The sequence below is a fragment of the Myotis brandtii genome, unplaced genomic scaffold, assembly GCF_000412655.1.
Source record: "Myotis brandtii unplaced genomic scaffold, ASM41265v1 scaffold79, whole genome shotgun sequence".
In the NCBI taxonomy this organism is placed as follows: Eukaryota; Metazoa; Chordata; class Mammalia; order Chiroptera; family Vespertilionidae; genus Myotis; species Myotis brandtii.
The window spans coordinates 8,341,035-8,359,259 of record NW_005371173.1 but is presented as its reverse complement, the minus strand read 5'-3'; the positions used below and the strand labels follow the sequence as shown (position 1 = coordinate 8,359,259).

Below are 18,225 nucleotides of genomic sequence, written 5' to 3'. Positions count from 1 at the left end.
AGTAACATTTGGAAACAGAACCAAAAGAAGGGAAACATTCCAGTTAACAGTCTAAAATATAAAGGCTTATTACAAATCTCTAAGAATAAGGTCAACAGCCCAATTTTTAAATGGGCAGAAGCAACTCACAAAGGGAAACATAGAAATGAAAACACTTTTAACCTAATTCATTAGCATTTGATGTGAGTGTAAACATTACAAATTTTGCTGCTATTAAAATACCTAACTAGGTATGCTCTGTGCCCCAGAAGTACCTCTGCAGAAACTCATCTTTAGGAACTAACTGAATGAGTGTACACAGATACATGTACATGTATGTTACCACAGAACTCTTAAATCTGTTTAATGTAATACTACACAGCTATTCTTTTGACACAGATAGATGTCCAGGTTACTTTATGGTCTTTCAGGTTTGATCCCAGTCATGTAAATATAGATTCATGGGAGGAAGGGAGTAAAGAAAGAAAAGAAAGGCAATAAGAATATAATGCCCAAATATCGGCAATGCTGATCTCTAGGGTTAGGAATATGTGAGAGCTTTTTCACTCCTTGTATATCTGGATTTTCTCCTTCCTCCCCAATCCTCTTTTCAGGTAGGTGGAGAAAGCAGAAAAACAAAACGATTAAGAGCACATATCGCCGAAACCGGTTTGGCTCAGTGGATGGAGCGTCGGCCTGTGGACTGAAAGGTCCCAGGTTCGATTCCAGTCAAGGGCATGTACCTGGGTTTTGGACACATCCCCAGTAGGGAGATGTGCAGGAGGCAGCTGATCGATGTTTCTCTCTCATCGATGTTTCTAACTCTCTATCCCTCTCCCTTCCTCTCTGTAAGAAATCAATAAAATATATTTAAAAAAAAAAAAAAAGAGCACATATCTATTACAGAGACAGTTCAAATCCCAGCTCCACTACTCAACAACTGTGAAACCTAAGGCAAACTACTTCAACTCTTTGTGCCTAGGATTTCTCATCTGTAAAGCGAAGATACGGTTGCTGTGAAGCATAAATGAGTTAACATTTGTAAAGTACTTAGAACAGTTCCTGGTCCAAGTATTAGCTACATTGTGTTTACTATCAAATTACACATTAATCACAAACAATAAAACTGCTTTGCTTTTTCCAGTAAATGGGAGATGATGGAATATGACAATAAATAGAGGAAGTTATGCTTTCCTATAATTTGGCAAACCACTGATGATATCAACTTTGAGTACAGCCACATCTTATCAAAGGATAAAACCAAATACTAGCACTTAGTTCAAAAGACTCATCTGACTAAAAGTAATAAGCTAAACGTATAACATAGGAAGTTTGAAAATTGATCAAAAGAACAATTTAAAATCCCTTTAGATGACAACAGTCTCATTGTTTTAAGAATAGTTGCTCAAAGTAGGGATTTTTAGGAAGTCTGCATTTGGAGAGTTCTTATGTCTTATTAAAAACCAACTGCACTGTTCTCTAGTTACATGTCACAGGTGTGCAGGAGCATGGCTTTAAAATGCACAGCCCCTGGCCCTCCTGAATGGTCACTCCCCCTTCCCACTCACCAATTAAAATTCTCATTTATTGTTAATCTTGTTACTACTATCCTGTTTCTCAGGGCAGAAAAAAAGAATAACACAAATTATAATTATTTGAGGTTTACAGTTACTTGGATTATGTTTTGAAGGGGTAAATTTCATTATTGTTTACAATTATTATTATTATAATAAATTTGGGGAAATACATGGTTTTATTTCAATCGACTCTTATTCACACAAAATTCTCTTGCTAACTGAAGGTAAACGATCTCAAATTCCAGCTAAGTCCTGTTCAAACTAATATTCTGAATTGGTAAAACTGCTGAGAAAAAAAAAAAATTAGGCCGGGGCTATATAAGAAGAATACGTTATGGGGTGGAAGGTCTAGGAAATTAACTAAAGTGATAAAAACATAATTATATATATATATATATCACTTTAAAAGAATCATTCATGACACCATGCTTTCACTGTCACCCCACCTCCTAAAATTTTCCCCAACTAATTGTTACTGGTATATTTTACCTACATTCACACCTAATGGTATCTAGTGCTGCTGAATATAGCCCAGGCTAATCTTGCCTTGCAAAACACAGTCTCCTCAAAAGGACAGTAAGAATACAAAGTTCGCAGAGCACTAAAATCATAGTTACTTCTTTCTAATGTGCTCAATGAATACAGGTAGAGACACTTCACTTAAAAACCACAGCAAGTATTCCCTCAGGACCAAAACAGGCTCTTGACCATATCATTCTCTGGGTTAACATACAGCTCCTCAGAAAACAACAAGCCATTTATCTCTTCATTATCTATTTCATTTGTTACTCTCTCATTCATCTTCTTAGCCCCCCCAGTAAGGAAATATACACTACTGAATATTGCTAAAGAAACTAAGAATTCATCATTAATGAGTCTTAATAAATTGACTTACGTTGTGCTCATATAACTAAAAATTAAGAGCCCAAAGTAGTTAAACTCTAGCTCCACCCTGCTCTGCTTTAAAGGGCTTACTAGCCACATGTCCAACCTATTTTATTTAATTTTAAAATTTACCATCTGATAGAGTGAGGGGAGTATAAAGGCTCCCTTCTTAACCAGGTAGTAAAATGATTTCTTGGATGGGAAGTAGGGATATTTTGAGCAAAGACTTACTGCAAGATGCAGTTAAGTGGATGGATTGTGAGTGGACTACATGAGAGCTTTAGCATAGTTCTTATTATATAGAAGAATCTAAATAAATACCTGCTAAATGAATAAAGATTTTAATAAAAGGGGCTTTATAAGACTAAAACTATCTAAAGAAGCTAACAGGACTACCGAAGAATTCAAAGGAAGGATCCCTAACTTTCAAAAAAAGGGGAGGAGGCCTGGTAATTACAAGGAACAGGCTGCTGAGTTAAGATAAAGTAGAAGTAAAGGTTTTTGGAAACCAAATCCAATAAAAAGCCAAAGTATAATGGGTATCTATCTACCTACCTACCTATTCCTTTATTTCCTATCTACCTAACCTGCCTATTTCCTTCCTTCCTCCCTCCCTCCCGTCCTTCCTTCCTTATGTCAGACTAATCTTATCCATAATTAATGTAATTTGGGAAACCTTTGCTCTAAATACAAACTATTCACTCACCATCTTTTCTTTTCATATTTTTCTTGTAGGAACTCTTTCACTTTTTGTGGATCCCTGAAGTCTGGAATTGCTGAAGATCTATCATCAAATAATCCTAGCCAAATCTGTTTACAGACCTTTGGAAAGAATTAAAAAAAAAAAGTGTTATAAATCAACATCTTCACTTAATGAAATGTAAAGGGAAATTATGATCTCTCAAAAAACTAACCTACTTAATTGTAATAATACTGCTTTCAATGAGAATATTTATTACAATGAGAAATGAAGAGGCAACAAATGAACTAAATTTATTGTTACAGTATACAGTAAAATCCTAGGAACAGCATCATAAAGAACAGCACTTCATAGGGAAACAAATAGTGAAATGGGATTGGAGAGGACCTGGGATTTTTTGGTGTTCAAACGATCAAGACTATAAGCCCTTAGCAAAGCCATGTACCCTTTATGAACCTCAGTTACCTCACTCCATAAAACAGAGTAAACTAGACCCATAGCAATTTCACAAATCCTTGATAGGTTTAAAAATCAACCAAAAAGAACAAACAAAAATTACTAGAATCATAAACAATTTGCTAGTAAAGTATAACAACAACAGAAATATAAGGCAGATACAACTCTAGCTGTATAGTTGCCTCCTATGCTTTTTTCCCCCTCCTAATGGCTAAAAAATGAGAATCTGAGCTATTTAACTTTTTAGACAAATCAAAGAAATGATATGATGAAGAACTCAAATAGGACACAAGAGCATAAAGAAAACAATGAAGAAAATTTGATAAAGTAGTCTTCATCAAAATTAAGTTGCTCTTCAAAAAACTAATATATGAAAAGGCACACTACCAACTCATAAAAAGTATTTGCAGAACATGTAAGAACTTGAAGAAACCTGAATCCAGAAAATACAAAAATTTTCTTAAAACTCAATTATAATAAGACAAAAAATTGTTTAAAAGAATGGGCAGAAAATTTTATAACCACTTTACCAAAATGCAGCACAACATCATTAGTCATATGGAAAATGCAAATTAAGAAACACTGAGATCCCATTACACAGATACTACTAGAATGGCTAAAAATAAAAAGATTGACCATATCTTGTATTAGTGAGAATGTGGAACAGTAGGAACTCTCAAGAATGTAAAATGGTACAACCACTTTGAGAAAGCTGGCAATCTCTTAAAAGTTAAACATACACCTACTATATGGCCCTGCAATCCCTTACTAAGTCTCTATCCAAGAAAACTAAAAGCACATGTCCACACACAGATCTGTACACAAATGTCCACAACAGCTTGTTGATAATACCTCCAAACTGTAAGAAAAATAACCCATATGTACATCAACAGGTAAATAGATAAATTTTGAAATATCCAAGTAGGAGACTCATCAGTAGTAAAAAGAACTATTGATACAAACAACTACATAAATAAACCTCAAGATAATTATGCTGATTGACAGGAGTCAGACATCCACCCCCAAAAGTACATACTGTATGATTCTATTCATTTAAATTTTTAGAAAATGTAAACTTATCTATAGTGCTGGAAAGCAGATCAAATGGATACATTACAAAGGGACACAAAAAAACCCTTGGAAATGATGAAAATGTGTGCTATCTTATCATTGTAGTCATGGCTTCATATATGTCAAAACTCTTCAAATTAGACACTGGAAATAAGTACAATTTCTTGTAATTAATTCTTCCTCAATAAAGCTATAAAAAACAAGTCCACAAGTTTCCAAAATTGTATTATTTTAAAGAATAACCAATTTTAATACTGCGAAAAGAACACAGTATCTAGCTTCAAAAGCTTGACAGAAATTTGAGAAATCAGAGAAGGAAATGCAGCATCTTTCTCAATCTTACCTGCTCACTGAAGTGGGGTAAGGAAGAACAGGAAAAAAGACTCACCCCTTTTTCTATCATATACCAACCATGTTTCAAAACATTTCTTGTGGCTCCCTCAGTACAGATACTACTATAACCTCATTAAGGCAGAAAAGCTGACACGTCACTGCGAGGCCTGGGCTAAGACGAAATCTCATTATAAAAACATTTAAGAGGCAAAGCCAGAAAAGTGCAGACACCCAGGAATGGTAATGTAACTTACTGCCAGAAATGCTATAAACCCTGTAGTGACCCAGCTTCTGCAATAAATATTTAGCTACTTAAAAAGAACCACAATTGACTATCCTTAGCCAGAAAACTGACTAATAATTCTCCCAAAATGTAATTTTAAAAGATTCTGTGACCTTACAGTTACATTCAAAACGGGAAAATGGGAAGTTTCTAAATCTTCTATTTTTTTTAAAAAAATATTTCCATTGATTTTTAGAGAGAGAAGAAGGAAGAGGGATAGAGAGCTAGAAACATAGATGAAAGAGAAAGATCATTGATCAGCACCTCCTCCACACCCCCTTTTGGGGATCAAGCCTGAAACCTAGGCATGTGCTCTGACCAGGAATCAAACCAGTGACCTCTTGGTTAATGGGTCGACACTCAACCACTGAGCAACACTAGCCAGGCTAATTTTTCTATTTTAAAAATTCCCAAACAAGAAAACAAGAGATATGGTAGTCATTTGCCCAAAGAATTATTAACCATAACTGACAGAATTAGTTCAGGATACTAAATACCATAAAACATTTAGACTTTACACTCCAAAACCCCTGTTAACTACCACATACAAATTTTTTTTAATGTATTTTATTGATTTTTTACAGAGAGGAAGGGAGAGGGATAGAGAGTTAGAAACATCGATGAGAGAGAAACATCGATCAGCTGCCTCCTGCACACCTCCTACTGGGGATGTGCCCGTAACCAAGGTACATGCCCTTGGCCGGAATCAAACCTGGGACCTTTCAGTCCGCAGGCCGACACTCTATCCACTGAGCCAAACTGGTTAGGGCAACACATACAAATTTTTAAACTAAGAACAATCCTATATAATAAATGCCTAATATGCTAAGTGTCTGGTCACATGTTCAACGAATCAAAGCATAATATGCTAATGATATGCTAAGGCCACTCAACCACTCACTATGACGTGCACTGACCACCAGATGGCAGACGCTCCAACCAGTAGGTTAGCTTGCTGTTGGGGTCCTGCCAATTGGGACTGAGCGAGACTGACCGGACATGTCCTGGAGCCCTCTCATGGTCCCTCCCCAGCTGGCCAACCTCCTGTGTCCCTCCCCAGCCCCGACTGTGCATTGGTGGGATCCCTTGGCCTAGCCTGCGCCCTCTTGCAATTCAGGACCCCTCAGGGGATGTCGGAGAGCTGGTTTCAGCTGATCCCGCAGGCCAGGCTGAGGGACCCCACTGGAGCACGAATTCGTGTACCGGGCCTCTAGTTAATGAATAATAAATAACAAACACATTTTAAAAAGATGGATTGAAGCAGGGAAAAGGGGGATAAAACGGAAGGGGAATGGAAGATATCTAGAACACTATCAACAACAACAAATATATTTTTTAAAAAGATGGATTGAAGACAGATGATAAAGTTACTGTCTTGGCACTCATCATGGGAATACAAAGCAAAATGGAGTGCTTGATGGTAAACTTATAGATATTTGACATGAGCAACAAGTAGGATTTGCGCAAAATTCTTTAACTGCTGATAGTTCTGCTCCTTCTCTCAGACAGGCCAAACTGCTAGGGAAAATCATTCAAACTAGCTACTTGGGTCCACTACAAATTAATGCTGCATCACTAACAGAGCTTCTTCACATTCTTAGCTCTTATTTCTAGCTACATTACCCCACAAAGGCTATTTTCTAGGTTGCTCAAAATCCTAAACCTTATCTGCCACTCTTGGTATGCGGGTAACGTATTTATACGTTTTACGTTGACTGTAAGAAGTAGAGCCACCTGTTAGCGCGCGATAAAAACTACCCGCAAACAATGTATTAAGTGAAGTGGCTTTCAAAATGGAATTCCTTAATTCCCTAGACTGGCAGCATCTGAGTCACTTAAAAACTTGTTGTAATGTAAATTTTCAGGAGCCAAGGAGACCTATGAAATCAGAACCTCTGGAAGTAGCAAGCCCTCCAAGTGATTGTGAAATAGGCCAAACTAATGCTTTAGAAAAATCTCAGCCAGCAGATGGGAACTTCCTTTCCATATATATACTGTATACAACTTCTGGCATTTCTCAAATTACTTAAGACACTAAACCGTTTTAACAGAGACAGTGTTCCGGGGACACAGTGTCTATAGTCTCTGTGACCCAGTCACATTTTAGTCCTTGAAAAGTTGGTTTCTGCTCCCTAGAATTGCTTTTCAGGTTTGTAGATTTGCTGATAAGTATCAAGTTCTATTTTCTGTTTATTTTACTTTCTTTGTTTTTTGTTTTAGCAAAATAATAAACATCATCAACGCAAAAGGAAGGGCTTGTCAAAGCTGAAGGTGAATAGAGTGAATCTACTACAACTGCAGGAAGCATTCAGGATCTGTGGTCATGAGTATTAAAAATGAAACTAGTCAGAATAGTGTGTTTTCCTCCAAGCTGTATAGGTACAAAGTAGGTAGAGTGTTGGCTTTAATTAAGTAAAATATGATGAGTTCAAAGGGAATGATTAGAACAGGACATGGAATCTAAGTTAGATTAAGAAACATGAGAATATGATGAATGATGGACAAGAAAGAAGTTTCACTTCAGTGGGCTGGAGGTCCTGACAGTTGTCCCAAAACTGTTTGACTTAGAAAAATGAGAGGAATGAGCTGGGAAGAGAGTAGTAGTAGAGGTGAGAGAACAGGATGCTTGAATTTGAAATCTGAGAGGTGATATAGTTACTGATCAAGTCTAAAATAGGATGAAAACTCACTGGAAATAAGCAGTCAAGGAATTCAGGAAACCAAATTATCTATTACTAGAGGCCCGATGCATGAAAATTCATGCAAGAGTAGGTCTGCCTTCCCCCAGCTGCTGGCACCGGCTTCCCTCCGTCACCTGGGCTGCCGGCATCGGCTTCCCTCCGGCTCTGGCTGTGTCAGGAAGGACGTCTGGAAGACATCCAGTCTAATTAGCATATTACCCTTTTATTATTATAGATTATGATAATCATGTGGTTTATATGGACACTGGAATTGGCAGAAGTGACTTACACTAGTGGAAAAAAAAAGACATGTAAGGTGCTTAAATCTATAATCAATGAGGGGAGCTGCCTGATATGACTTGAGAAGCACGGGCCTGGAGGACTAGAAACATCACTGAAGACCCAGATACCTAAAAGCCATAATCTGAAAGGGCTTCCCACATGATGGAATCAGTTATGATGACCTCTGTGGAGGAGTGGATAATCAGTCCTAATTATAGAATAATATAGTGGCTGTGGTAGTTATAAGCCTAGACAAGGGAACTCTGTTTAATAATAGTACCTGCTTCACAGGAATGTTGGAAGGAGTGAGTTAACATGTTTTGCACTCAGAACAGGCATATAGGATGAACTTTAAATAGTGTAACTTATTACTTTGGGGCCTGGTCTCTTAAGTGGTTTGCAGTGGATTATGGAGTGATGAAGAAAGCAAGACCGGAAAGTAGAAATCTCACCAGAAAGAAACACAGGCAATGTAATGGGGTCTCCGTTATTCCTGCTGCAGATAGAATCAAAGTGGTCCTGATGAGACAATCTCTCTCCTCTGAGCTTCCATAGCACTTTGTACCTCTCACATGAAACTCATTACAAACTGCCTTATATTACAATTACTGAGAATATATCTCATTTATTTCTGAATTCCCCACAATGCTTAAAACAATGGGTAGTGTCATAATTGTTCAGTAAGCAGATTACTCAAAAACAGATCTTACCGAGGAATTAAAAATAGCCACATACCAGCTAAGAGAATAAATTCATCAAATTGTCAGAATAATTTTTCCTTATTCTAGTGCTAATCCACTTTAGAATTGGAATAGTAATAGACAGTGACAATCTAAAATATTTTAAAGTATACTTATCAATCAGGATTGCCACTGGAAACAGATGGCACACTGGGTTTGGGGTAAAGTTTAATAGAGACTGTTTACAAAACATCGGTAGGCTGTGAGGAAATCACAAGTGAGAATACTGTACCCCAAGGTTAGTAACAGCAGGGCCCAATCACCACCCACAGTGAAAGGGGTGGAGGGAGAGGTCTGCAGAACCTTAAACAAAAGGGCTACTTGATGAAGCTCTGATTTTCAATGGAAGGATGAGCCAGGCTGTGGATGTCCCACAGGAACCAAGTTAAGAAAGTATCCTAACCTTTCCCTCCTTCCTATCTTTGATCTGTTGACAATGTCCACACCACCCCCCGCCCCCCCTTCAGTCAGACCAGATCCAACTAGAAGCGAGGAGGCAAGAAAGCCCATTTGTGTACCCAAACTAGCTGCCTGGAGCCAGAGCTGGTAAAGATTCCAGCTGAAAGGGCAGATGAAAGGTATTCCAACACAGCACCCAAATCATAATAAATATATGCAGTGCAAACAATTTAACAAACTCAATTAGTAACACCAAAAACAGAAAATTTTCTTACCAATTCTCAACTACTCATACATAAAAAGATAAGAAAACTGTTATATCAGGTTTGAGAGGAAAATAGATAAGGGTAGTGATAATACAGCTTTGTAATCAATCCTCTCAGGGACAGCAAAATAGAGCAGAAAATTGCTGGAATGGATATTTCATTTATTCAGGCATTTATTTTCATAAAAAGTATACAAAGAATAAAATATGTGACATGACTGCTTGCAACCTTTAGGTAGAAAGATATAAAAATATGGGAAGGACAGAAAGATGCTCTGAAATTACAAAATCTTTTTTCATTAAGCCAATCTATATACATCCAACTAGATTTCAGACTCTTACTGTCCTTTCTCTCCTTAATGGAAAGATGGAGAATTACCGCCTCCTCCTGTGTGTAAGATATAATTACACCATTTCACAATACTGCCCACAAAATAGAGAAATAATTGGAAACTTGAAGAATTGAATAATTCATGAACAAGTACCTAATATCCACATTTTGAAGAGAGAAAGAAAAAAGGAATAGAAATAAATATTAACAAATGGGGAATACCATTAAAGGCTCTCTGGAGAGCTACCATGAATTTATACACAATTCTACAATCAACATATTATTTTGCACTAAAAGAAAGAAACAATTTTTGCCTTAAATTTTTTTCCAAAAAAAAAAAATCCAGTCAGAAAAATATCTCAAATACCTTTATCAAACATATGTCATGATTCAAGTTAAATATACTAGAAAAACAAGTCCATTGTTAACATTTCCTATATTCATCCAGCCTGTATTTGCAGGACTATCCTATTAGTTCTAGACCACTAACTGATAGATATTTCTCAATAGGCTATCTGAAGAATATATACTCATTATATGCTTGCAGAAACAAAACCACTATCCACGTGCCTTATGCAGGAGAAAGCTCTAGTCAGTCCTGCCATTTATATACATCATTTTAGGTGTGTTTTATGTGCCTAGGAAATGGCTCTGACTCCTGTCAACTTTATGAATGAGTGATGCCCACAATGTCCTATTCTCAAAAATCCCGCTCAGCTCCTGTGGACTCATGCCTCTGATTTCTTTTACAGAGTCAATCCATCTCATATTTGGTCTTCCTCTTTTCCTACTACCTTCTATTTTTCCTGCATTATTGTCTTTTCCAAAGAATCCTGCTTTCTCATGATGTGCTAGAACTAGGACAGCTTCAGTTTTGTCATTTTTTGCCTCCAGTGATGTTTTAGGCTTAATTTGCTCTAGGACCCACCTGTTTGTCATTTTCTGGCAGTCCAAGGTATCCATAGAGTGCTCCTCCAACACCATATTTCAAATGAATCTTTTTTTTTTTTCTATCAGCCTTCTCCATCATCCAACTTTTGTATCCATATATAGAAATTGGGAATCTTTTTAGGACTGTGAAGGGAATCAAAGTTTTGCCTTTTGGGATATTGATTTTAAGCTAGTTAGTACGAAACGAAAGACTCAGAAAGAACTGTTGACTCTCCTTACCTGCCAAAAAAAATTTAGAAAGAAAAATCTGGGGGCATCTCCTTTGCATTACACTATAAACTCAATAGGGAAGACAGGAAGAAATCAGGCAAGGGCCTATCTTTGGACTTCCCTCTGTGTCCCACTGTTTCTGGGTGGCTCAGCAAGAATTTGTTTACCACGTTTGCTCTTTCTCCTTTACCTGTGAATTGTTTACTTTCCCTTTGAAATCCCAGACCTTTGTCCCCTTCCACTCCTTAGTCCAGAATGGCATATAAACCTTAATTGTCCACTGGGTTTCAGGTCTCATATTCTTATGCCACCCCTGCATGAACATCCATAATAAATTTTAGACATTTTCTCCTGTTAATTTGTCTCATTTGATTATCAGCCCAGTCAGAAGAACCTAAAAAGATGGGAGGAAAATTGCTTTTTGCATCCCACAACTATATGGTATATTCCATCTTAAAATGTGGTTTTATAAAAATGTACTTGCAAGAACTAGAACTTATGAGTCACTGAAAACAGGCTATATGTGCCAATCATTAAGACACCAGAGCCTTTGTGAACCAGAAACAAGAATGGATACATGAAGGATTATCAGATTTATGAAATATCAAATCCAATTTATTTAATCCAGTGTTTGTTTTTTTCAATTTAAGCACAAACTACCTTATAATGGCTTCCTCATTAGCATTAAATTATTCATCACAGCCAATTTGGGCCCCACAGGATTCTAATACTCTGATTAACTCTCCAAACTCCTATCAGCATCACTCTTTCCAGTAACACAGGCCTCCCCAGAAAGTCTTCCCTAACCAATCCATCCAAAAAGGCAATATCCGCCACACCAAACTTCAGATACCACTTATCCCAACATATTATTTATTTTCACACCCTTTATATCACAGTTTCTAAATGTAAATTTCATAAGGCAGGAACCTTCTCTCTCTGAGTCACCACTATTTGTAACTCAGTGCCACCACTATTTACATCCTATGGTAGACACAAAATAAATATCTGGTGCATGAGTGAAAACAACTTCCTAATAGTCCTGAAATATATGTACAGTACAATTATCTTTTTCTCCTTGGTTCCATCTGAAGTATACATGCTGACCTAGAGTATTTAACTTACCAACTTACTCATGCAGAAGTAATAAATTAACTGATCCAAATTCTCATCATATATAGGCCAGAGATTAGCAAGTTACACTTCACAGGTTAAATCTGGCCTAAGGCCTATATTTGCAGCTAAAGTTCAATTGTAACACAGCCACACCCACTTGTTCATCTATTGCCTATAGTTGTTTTTTCGATAGTTACAACAGAGACTATATGGTCCACAAAGCCTAATATTTATTATCTGATCCTTTATAGAAAAAGTCTGTCTACCCAACTTACCTGCAACCACGGACTTACTATGATGCCATCCCAGCATCCAAGAACAGTAACAATTTAAATAGGGTAATAAATAAAATCCTGTTTTAGAGTCTGGTTATGTAATGTGCACGGAAAATATTAGAAATGAGCATAAAAAGAAAGAAACCTTTCCCTGGAGGAAGAACTTTCCAAGAGCGAGGAGGACAATTTACTATACATACATATTCCCTTGAATATGTATGTATAGTAAAGGAGAAAAAGTACTAGAGTAGATTCCAGGGAACATTAATAAGTGTTTAACACTTGTTTTCTAAATAACTGGTAAGTACAAAGAAATAGAAAAGATAAGGGGAGCAAATATTTAGAATACCAGAGAGAAATTAAGCAGTGTCAATAGCGATAAAACTTACTTGCAAGTGTCTGTGGGTTGTGAAGGAGACCAGTAGCTCTAATTCAGACACCTACTGTGGAGACTTAGTAAAAGGCAGTATACACAACTCAGCACATCCCATGCCTTATTTCATTTAATGTCTCTAATGTCAGAACTGTATTCCAGTTAGGCTGCAAAGAACCAAAATCCAGCCACCAGATCAGATAAAACAAGTTTAGAGAGGCATACAACAATGCTTGAAGAAAACAAGACAAAAAACTTTATGGGAACCTGGGTTGCAAACAGGAAGGTATCTGGGACCCAGGTGGTCTGAATATCTATTTCCAAACCCCTCTCTCCATGTCACATACACAACCCCCACCCCAAACACAGAGATTTGCCTTTTGGGATATTGATTTTAAGCTAGTTAGTACGAAACGAAAGACTCAGAAAGATTAATCACCGGCCCCCAGGGTTAGGTGTTCATTCCTGGTCCAATCAGCTGTGCATTTTGTGGTTTTCTTGGGACAAGAAGCCATCCCCTTTTCTTCCCTCAGCAAGGTGCATTAGCTTAGTAAGAATCTTCTACCCTTAAACACACGTTTATTCATGAATGTGCTACGCAAATTATAGTTTTATAAATGAAGATTTATTTCATTTTTGAAGTCAGAATAGTTTTGAGAAAACTGCCCTACTTTCTCAAACTAAGACGTCAAATTACCCTGTATGGGTAACAAAACAAGTATTCTGCCTTTTAATTTTGTTTTCAATGTCTTTAACAAGTTTCCACGTTTTAACTAGTTACATTTATCAATTTTTACTTTTTTATTTCTTCCACTGCTTTTAGTCTATAAAGTCCTTACACATTTAAATGTTAAATACAGCTGGCACCGGTTTGGCTCAGTGGATAGAGCGTCGGCCTGCGGACTGAAAGGTCCCGGGTTCGATTCCGGTCAAGGGCATGTGCCTTGGTTGCGGGCACGTCCCCAGTGGGGGGTGTGCAGGAGGCAGCTGATCGATGTTTCTAACTCTCTATCTCTCTCCCTTCTTCTCTGTAAAAAATCAATAAAATATATTTAAAAAAATAAAAAATAAATGTTAAATACATAATCAGCTATATTTTCTAAAATTTTTATAATCACTTTTTTTATTGTCTACCCCAAGTGTATACATCCTTAAACACTACAATTTAGTTTTGCCTGTTTTTTCTTATGAAATAGTGTGTTTTACAGAAAGCTGCAATAGTAGAAAGAAGTCATATACACTCTTTACTCAGAGTCTCTACTGTTAACATTGGTAAATCATTCTCTCAAGATAGATACAATTTTTTCCTAACCATTAACCATTTGTACACCATAAACATCTAGAGATGAAAGCTGTGGACCTTTTTTAATTAAATTCAAAATATCGTGGCAGTTAACTGGTTAAATTAGAAACATGAACTTTCACCCATAAATGTATATCTCCTCAAAATAAGAATTCTTTTATATAACCACAGCTAAATTATCAAAATCAGGAAATCAACATTCTATGTTATTACCTAATCCATAGCCAATTATCACAAAAAGGTTCTTTAGAGCAAGCATGTCAAACTCAAAGGCTAACATGGGCCAAATAAATAAGGTTTAAGTTTATGTGGGCCGCAAAAAAACCCAAAAGCTTCAATTTTCATAGAAACAGGTTTATTTCGGTAGAGACATGCTGAATACAAAGGACTGAAATAAATGAGTAATTGTTAACAGAAAATAATAGAACATTTTAATAAAAATTAATATTTTTTCTTGAACATTAACTTACGAGACACTGAATAACTGCACAAATTACTAAGTGTAATGCAAATAAACCTATTTTCCTTGTTCTTCGAAAGCAAAATATTTCCTGTCGTGCACACCAAACAAATCAGTACAAGACTAATTACGTGGCAATCAGAAATAGTGCGCCTGCGCGTAAGGGAAATGAATGCAACACGATTATAGTAATCAGTCATTAGCAAACGTTGTAGTTTGTTATTAATAACTAGAGGCCCGGTGCACAAAAATTTGTGAGATGGCAGTCAGATATCCCTCTGGCAACCCAGGAGCCCTCAGGGGATGTCCACTTGCCAGCGGGGAGCAGGCCTAAGCTGCAGTCAGACAGCCTTAGCGCTGCTGAGGAGGTGGGAGAGGCTCCCACCACCACTGCTGTGCTGGCAGCCATCAGTCGGGCTTGTGGCTGAGCAGAGCTCCCCCTGTGGGAGCGCACTGACCACCAGGGGGCAGCTCCTGCGTTGAGCACCTGCCCCCTGGTGGTCAGTGTGTGTCATAGTGACCAGTCATTCTACTGTTAGGGTCAATGTGCATATTACCCTTTTACTATATAGGATAGAGGCCTGGTGCACGGGTGGGAGCCGGCTGGTTTGCCCTGAAGGGTGTCCCGGATCAAGGTGGGGGTCCCGCTGAAGGTGCCTGGCCAGCCTGGGTGAGGGGCTGATGGCTGTTTGCAGGTTGGTCAAGCCCCCCAGTGGGGACCCCTCACCCCATGGGGGTGTGGCCAGCCTGGGTAAGGGGCTGAGGGCTGTTTTCAGGCTGCCCACAGCCCCTTCAGGGTGGGGGAGTCCCATTGGGGTGCCTGGCCAGCCTGGGTGAGGGGCTGATGGCCGTTTTCAGGCTGGCCATGCCCCCGGGCAACCCAAGCTCCCAGCCTCTCCTCCCCCCGCCCCCCCGGATTTATTTATCTTCTATTATTGAAACTTTGTAGCCTTGAGCGGAGCCCAGGGCCAGCCAGGACAGGCGGGAAGCTTGGCTTCCTCCATCGCCAGGGGCAACCCAAGCCTCCTGCTCGCTCCAGCTCTGTGGTCGCCGCCCTCTTAGTTGGGTTAATTTTCATACTCGCTCCTGATTGGCTTGTGGGCATGGCTTGAGCATAGTGGAGGGACAGTTAATTTGCATGTTTCTCTTTTATTATATAGGATTCTGTATAACAGGATATTGTAAAAATTAAGTTACGAAATTTTTATTTAAACATTTTTTACATACCGTTATGTTGGCTGGACCACAAAAATATTTTTGTGGGCTGCATGTGGCCCACGGGTGCCAGAGGGAAGCTGGTGCCAGTAACTGGGGGAAGGAAGGCCTACTCTTGCACGAATTTTCGTGCATCGGGCCTCTAGTCCTATATAATAAAAGCCTAATATGCTAAGTGTCTGGTTGTCTGCTCGTCCGTCAACCAATCAAAGCACAATATGCTGATATGCTAAGGCCACTCAACTGCTCGCTATGACGTGCACTGACCACCACGGGGTAGAGAGCTGACCGGTCAACCAGTTGCTATGATGTGCACTGACCACCAGGGGACATATGCTCCAACAGGTAGGTTAGCTTGCTGCTGGAGTCCGGCTGATCAGGACTGAGTGAGCATACATGCAGTCTGCAACTTCAGATAAAGAGTTGAGCGGGAATGAAGCAGAAAAATATTTTTGAAGGAAAAAATGGTCAAAAATGTACAATTTAATGAAAGACAAATTTATAGATTAAGAAGCTCAGCAAATCCCAAGAAGGATAAACACACACACACACACACACACACACACTACACAGACATAAAAGTCACACTCTTAAAAAGTTAAAAAGCTCCAAATTAATGTATCACTACAGAGGAATAATATAAATATCAGATAATACTCTACATTTTGCACTGAATAATAAAACACAACATACCAAAATTTGTGCAAAGCAGTTAAAGCAAAGGTTAGAGAAATTTACTCCTTTAAAATAGTATTAGAAGAGAAAGTTCTCAAATCAATGACCTTAGGTTCCACCTTAACAAGCTAAGGAAAGCAAATAACCCAGAGTCACAGATTAAACAGCAAAATTATTACAGACCCTATACACATTATAAAATAGGAACTATTATGAATAACTGTACATCAATAAATATGACAACTGAGATGAAATAGGCAAATTCCCTGAAAAGTACAACTCGTCAAAACTGATACAAGAAACAGATATCTGACTAATGACCATTCTCTGTCCCAGTAGCACTCAGATCCCAGTGCTCCTTTCTGTCCTCCCAAGAGCCCAGTCATCATTTGAGCAGCAGGCCAAAGTGACTGCATCATCAACTCCCAAAGAAGACTGGTACCAGCAGCTTCCAATAGGGGAGGGGGATTATGAGGACAGAAAGGGACAACCGAATTACTCTCCATATCAAACAAGAGTAGATAACTCAAATGACCATATAAATTTGGCTGGGTGGCCATAGTTTGCCACCTCTGACCCAGAATATGTAAAACAACCTTTTAAAAAATGAAACTGAGGGGCTTGCACTAGCTGACTTCAAGACTTACTTCAACACAGTGTGATCCTGGCCTAAGTACCAATGAATAAACAAATGACACTGAATAGAGAGCCCAGAAACATACCAATACTTATAAGGTCATCTCATTTTTGACAAAGACTCCAGAGCAATCCATTTAAGAAAGTGTTTTGAACAAACGAAGCTGGGACAACGATATAGATTCATGAAAATATATGAACCTTGACATGATACATACAGTAAAATTAATGAGATGATTCACAGATGTAAACGTAAAAACTAAAGCTTTCAGAGCTTCTAAAATATTAAATGAGATTATTCTCATTCGAGAGCAGGCAGAGATTTCTTAAGAGAATAGAGAAAGTAGTAATTATAGAACTACGAATTGATGTTATTTTACCAAAAAGACAAACTCCTGCTTATCAAAAGACACCAGCATAAAAATAAATGAGAAAGCCACAGACTGAGAGAAAATATTCACTGAACTTATATCTGACAATGAAGAATGAATAAATTATTGATATATTCACATAACAGAATAGTGATCAGTAATAAAGAGGAACAAACCGCATAACTCAAAAAAAAGTTTTACACACACAAAAAGCACATTCTTTATAACTTTACTTATATGAATATGAATAAAAATCAAAACAATGGTTGCTTCTGGAAGGGAGAGGGATTAAATAAGAAGGGATGTCAGGGAACTTTTGGGATGATGGTCTTGTTCTATATCTCTGTAGAGCTTCGGGTTACAAAACTAAATGCATTTATCAAAACTCTTCTAAAGGTACTTAAGATTTTTACACATTTCACTATATGTAAATTATAGCTCAAAAAATTAACAAATAATGAATTGTAATTAATGATACACTAAAGATTTTAGGTGTAATGTGAAGTGACATTTGCAAATTATTTTGAAATGCCATAAAAAATATTAAGATGACTAGCTAATGGATAGATACAGATACTTGCTAAATATAGCACAATGTTTACTGTACCTGCATAATTTCTCTAATTTTCTGTATATTTGAATATTTCATAATAAAATA

General features: G+C 37.7%; 1 protein-coding gene across 19 annotated transcripts in view; it reads right to left on the bottom strand.

The window, feature by feature from the left end:
* AGFG1 (ArfGAP with FG repeats 1) overlaps positions 1–18,225 on the bottom strand; it is a 66,920-nt gene that overhangs the window by 24,102 nt on the left and 24,593 nt on the right. For 5 of the 19 annotated variants that reach the window (XM_014531082.1, XM_014531081.1, XM_014531083.1 and 2 more), the window contains 4 exons: positions 12,924–13,074; positions 11,334–11,537; positions 10,911–11,102; positions 3,148–3,263 (listed from right to left, as the gene is read on the bottom strand). The exons of 1 other annotated variant lie outside the window; for it this stretch is intronic. In XM_014531082.1, the coding sequence (XP_014386568.1) occupies positions 3,148–3,263; positions 10,911–11,102; positions 11,334–11,468 (443 nt within the window). In that variant the 5' untranslated portion in view covers positions 11,469–11,537; positions 12,924–13,074. Of the gene's footprint in view, positions 1–3,147; positions 3,264–3,606; positions 3,655–5,056; positions 5,147–10,910; positions 11,103–11,333; positions 11,538–12,923; positions 13,075–18,225 lie in introns of those variants that run through there. 13 more of the 19 variants (XM_014531093.1, XM_014531097.1, XM_005883523.2 and 10 more) reach the window with 9 other exon arrangements.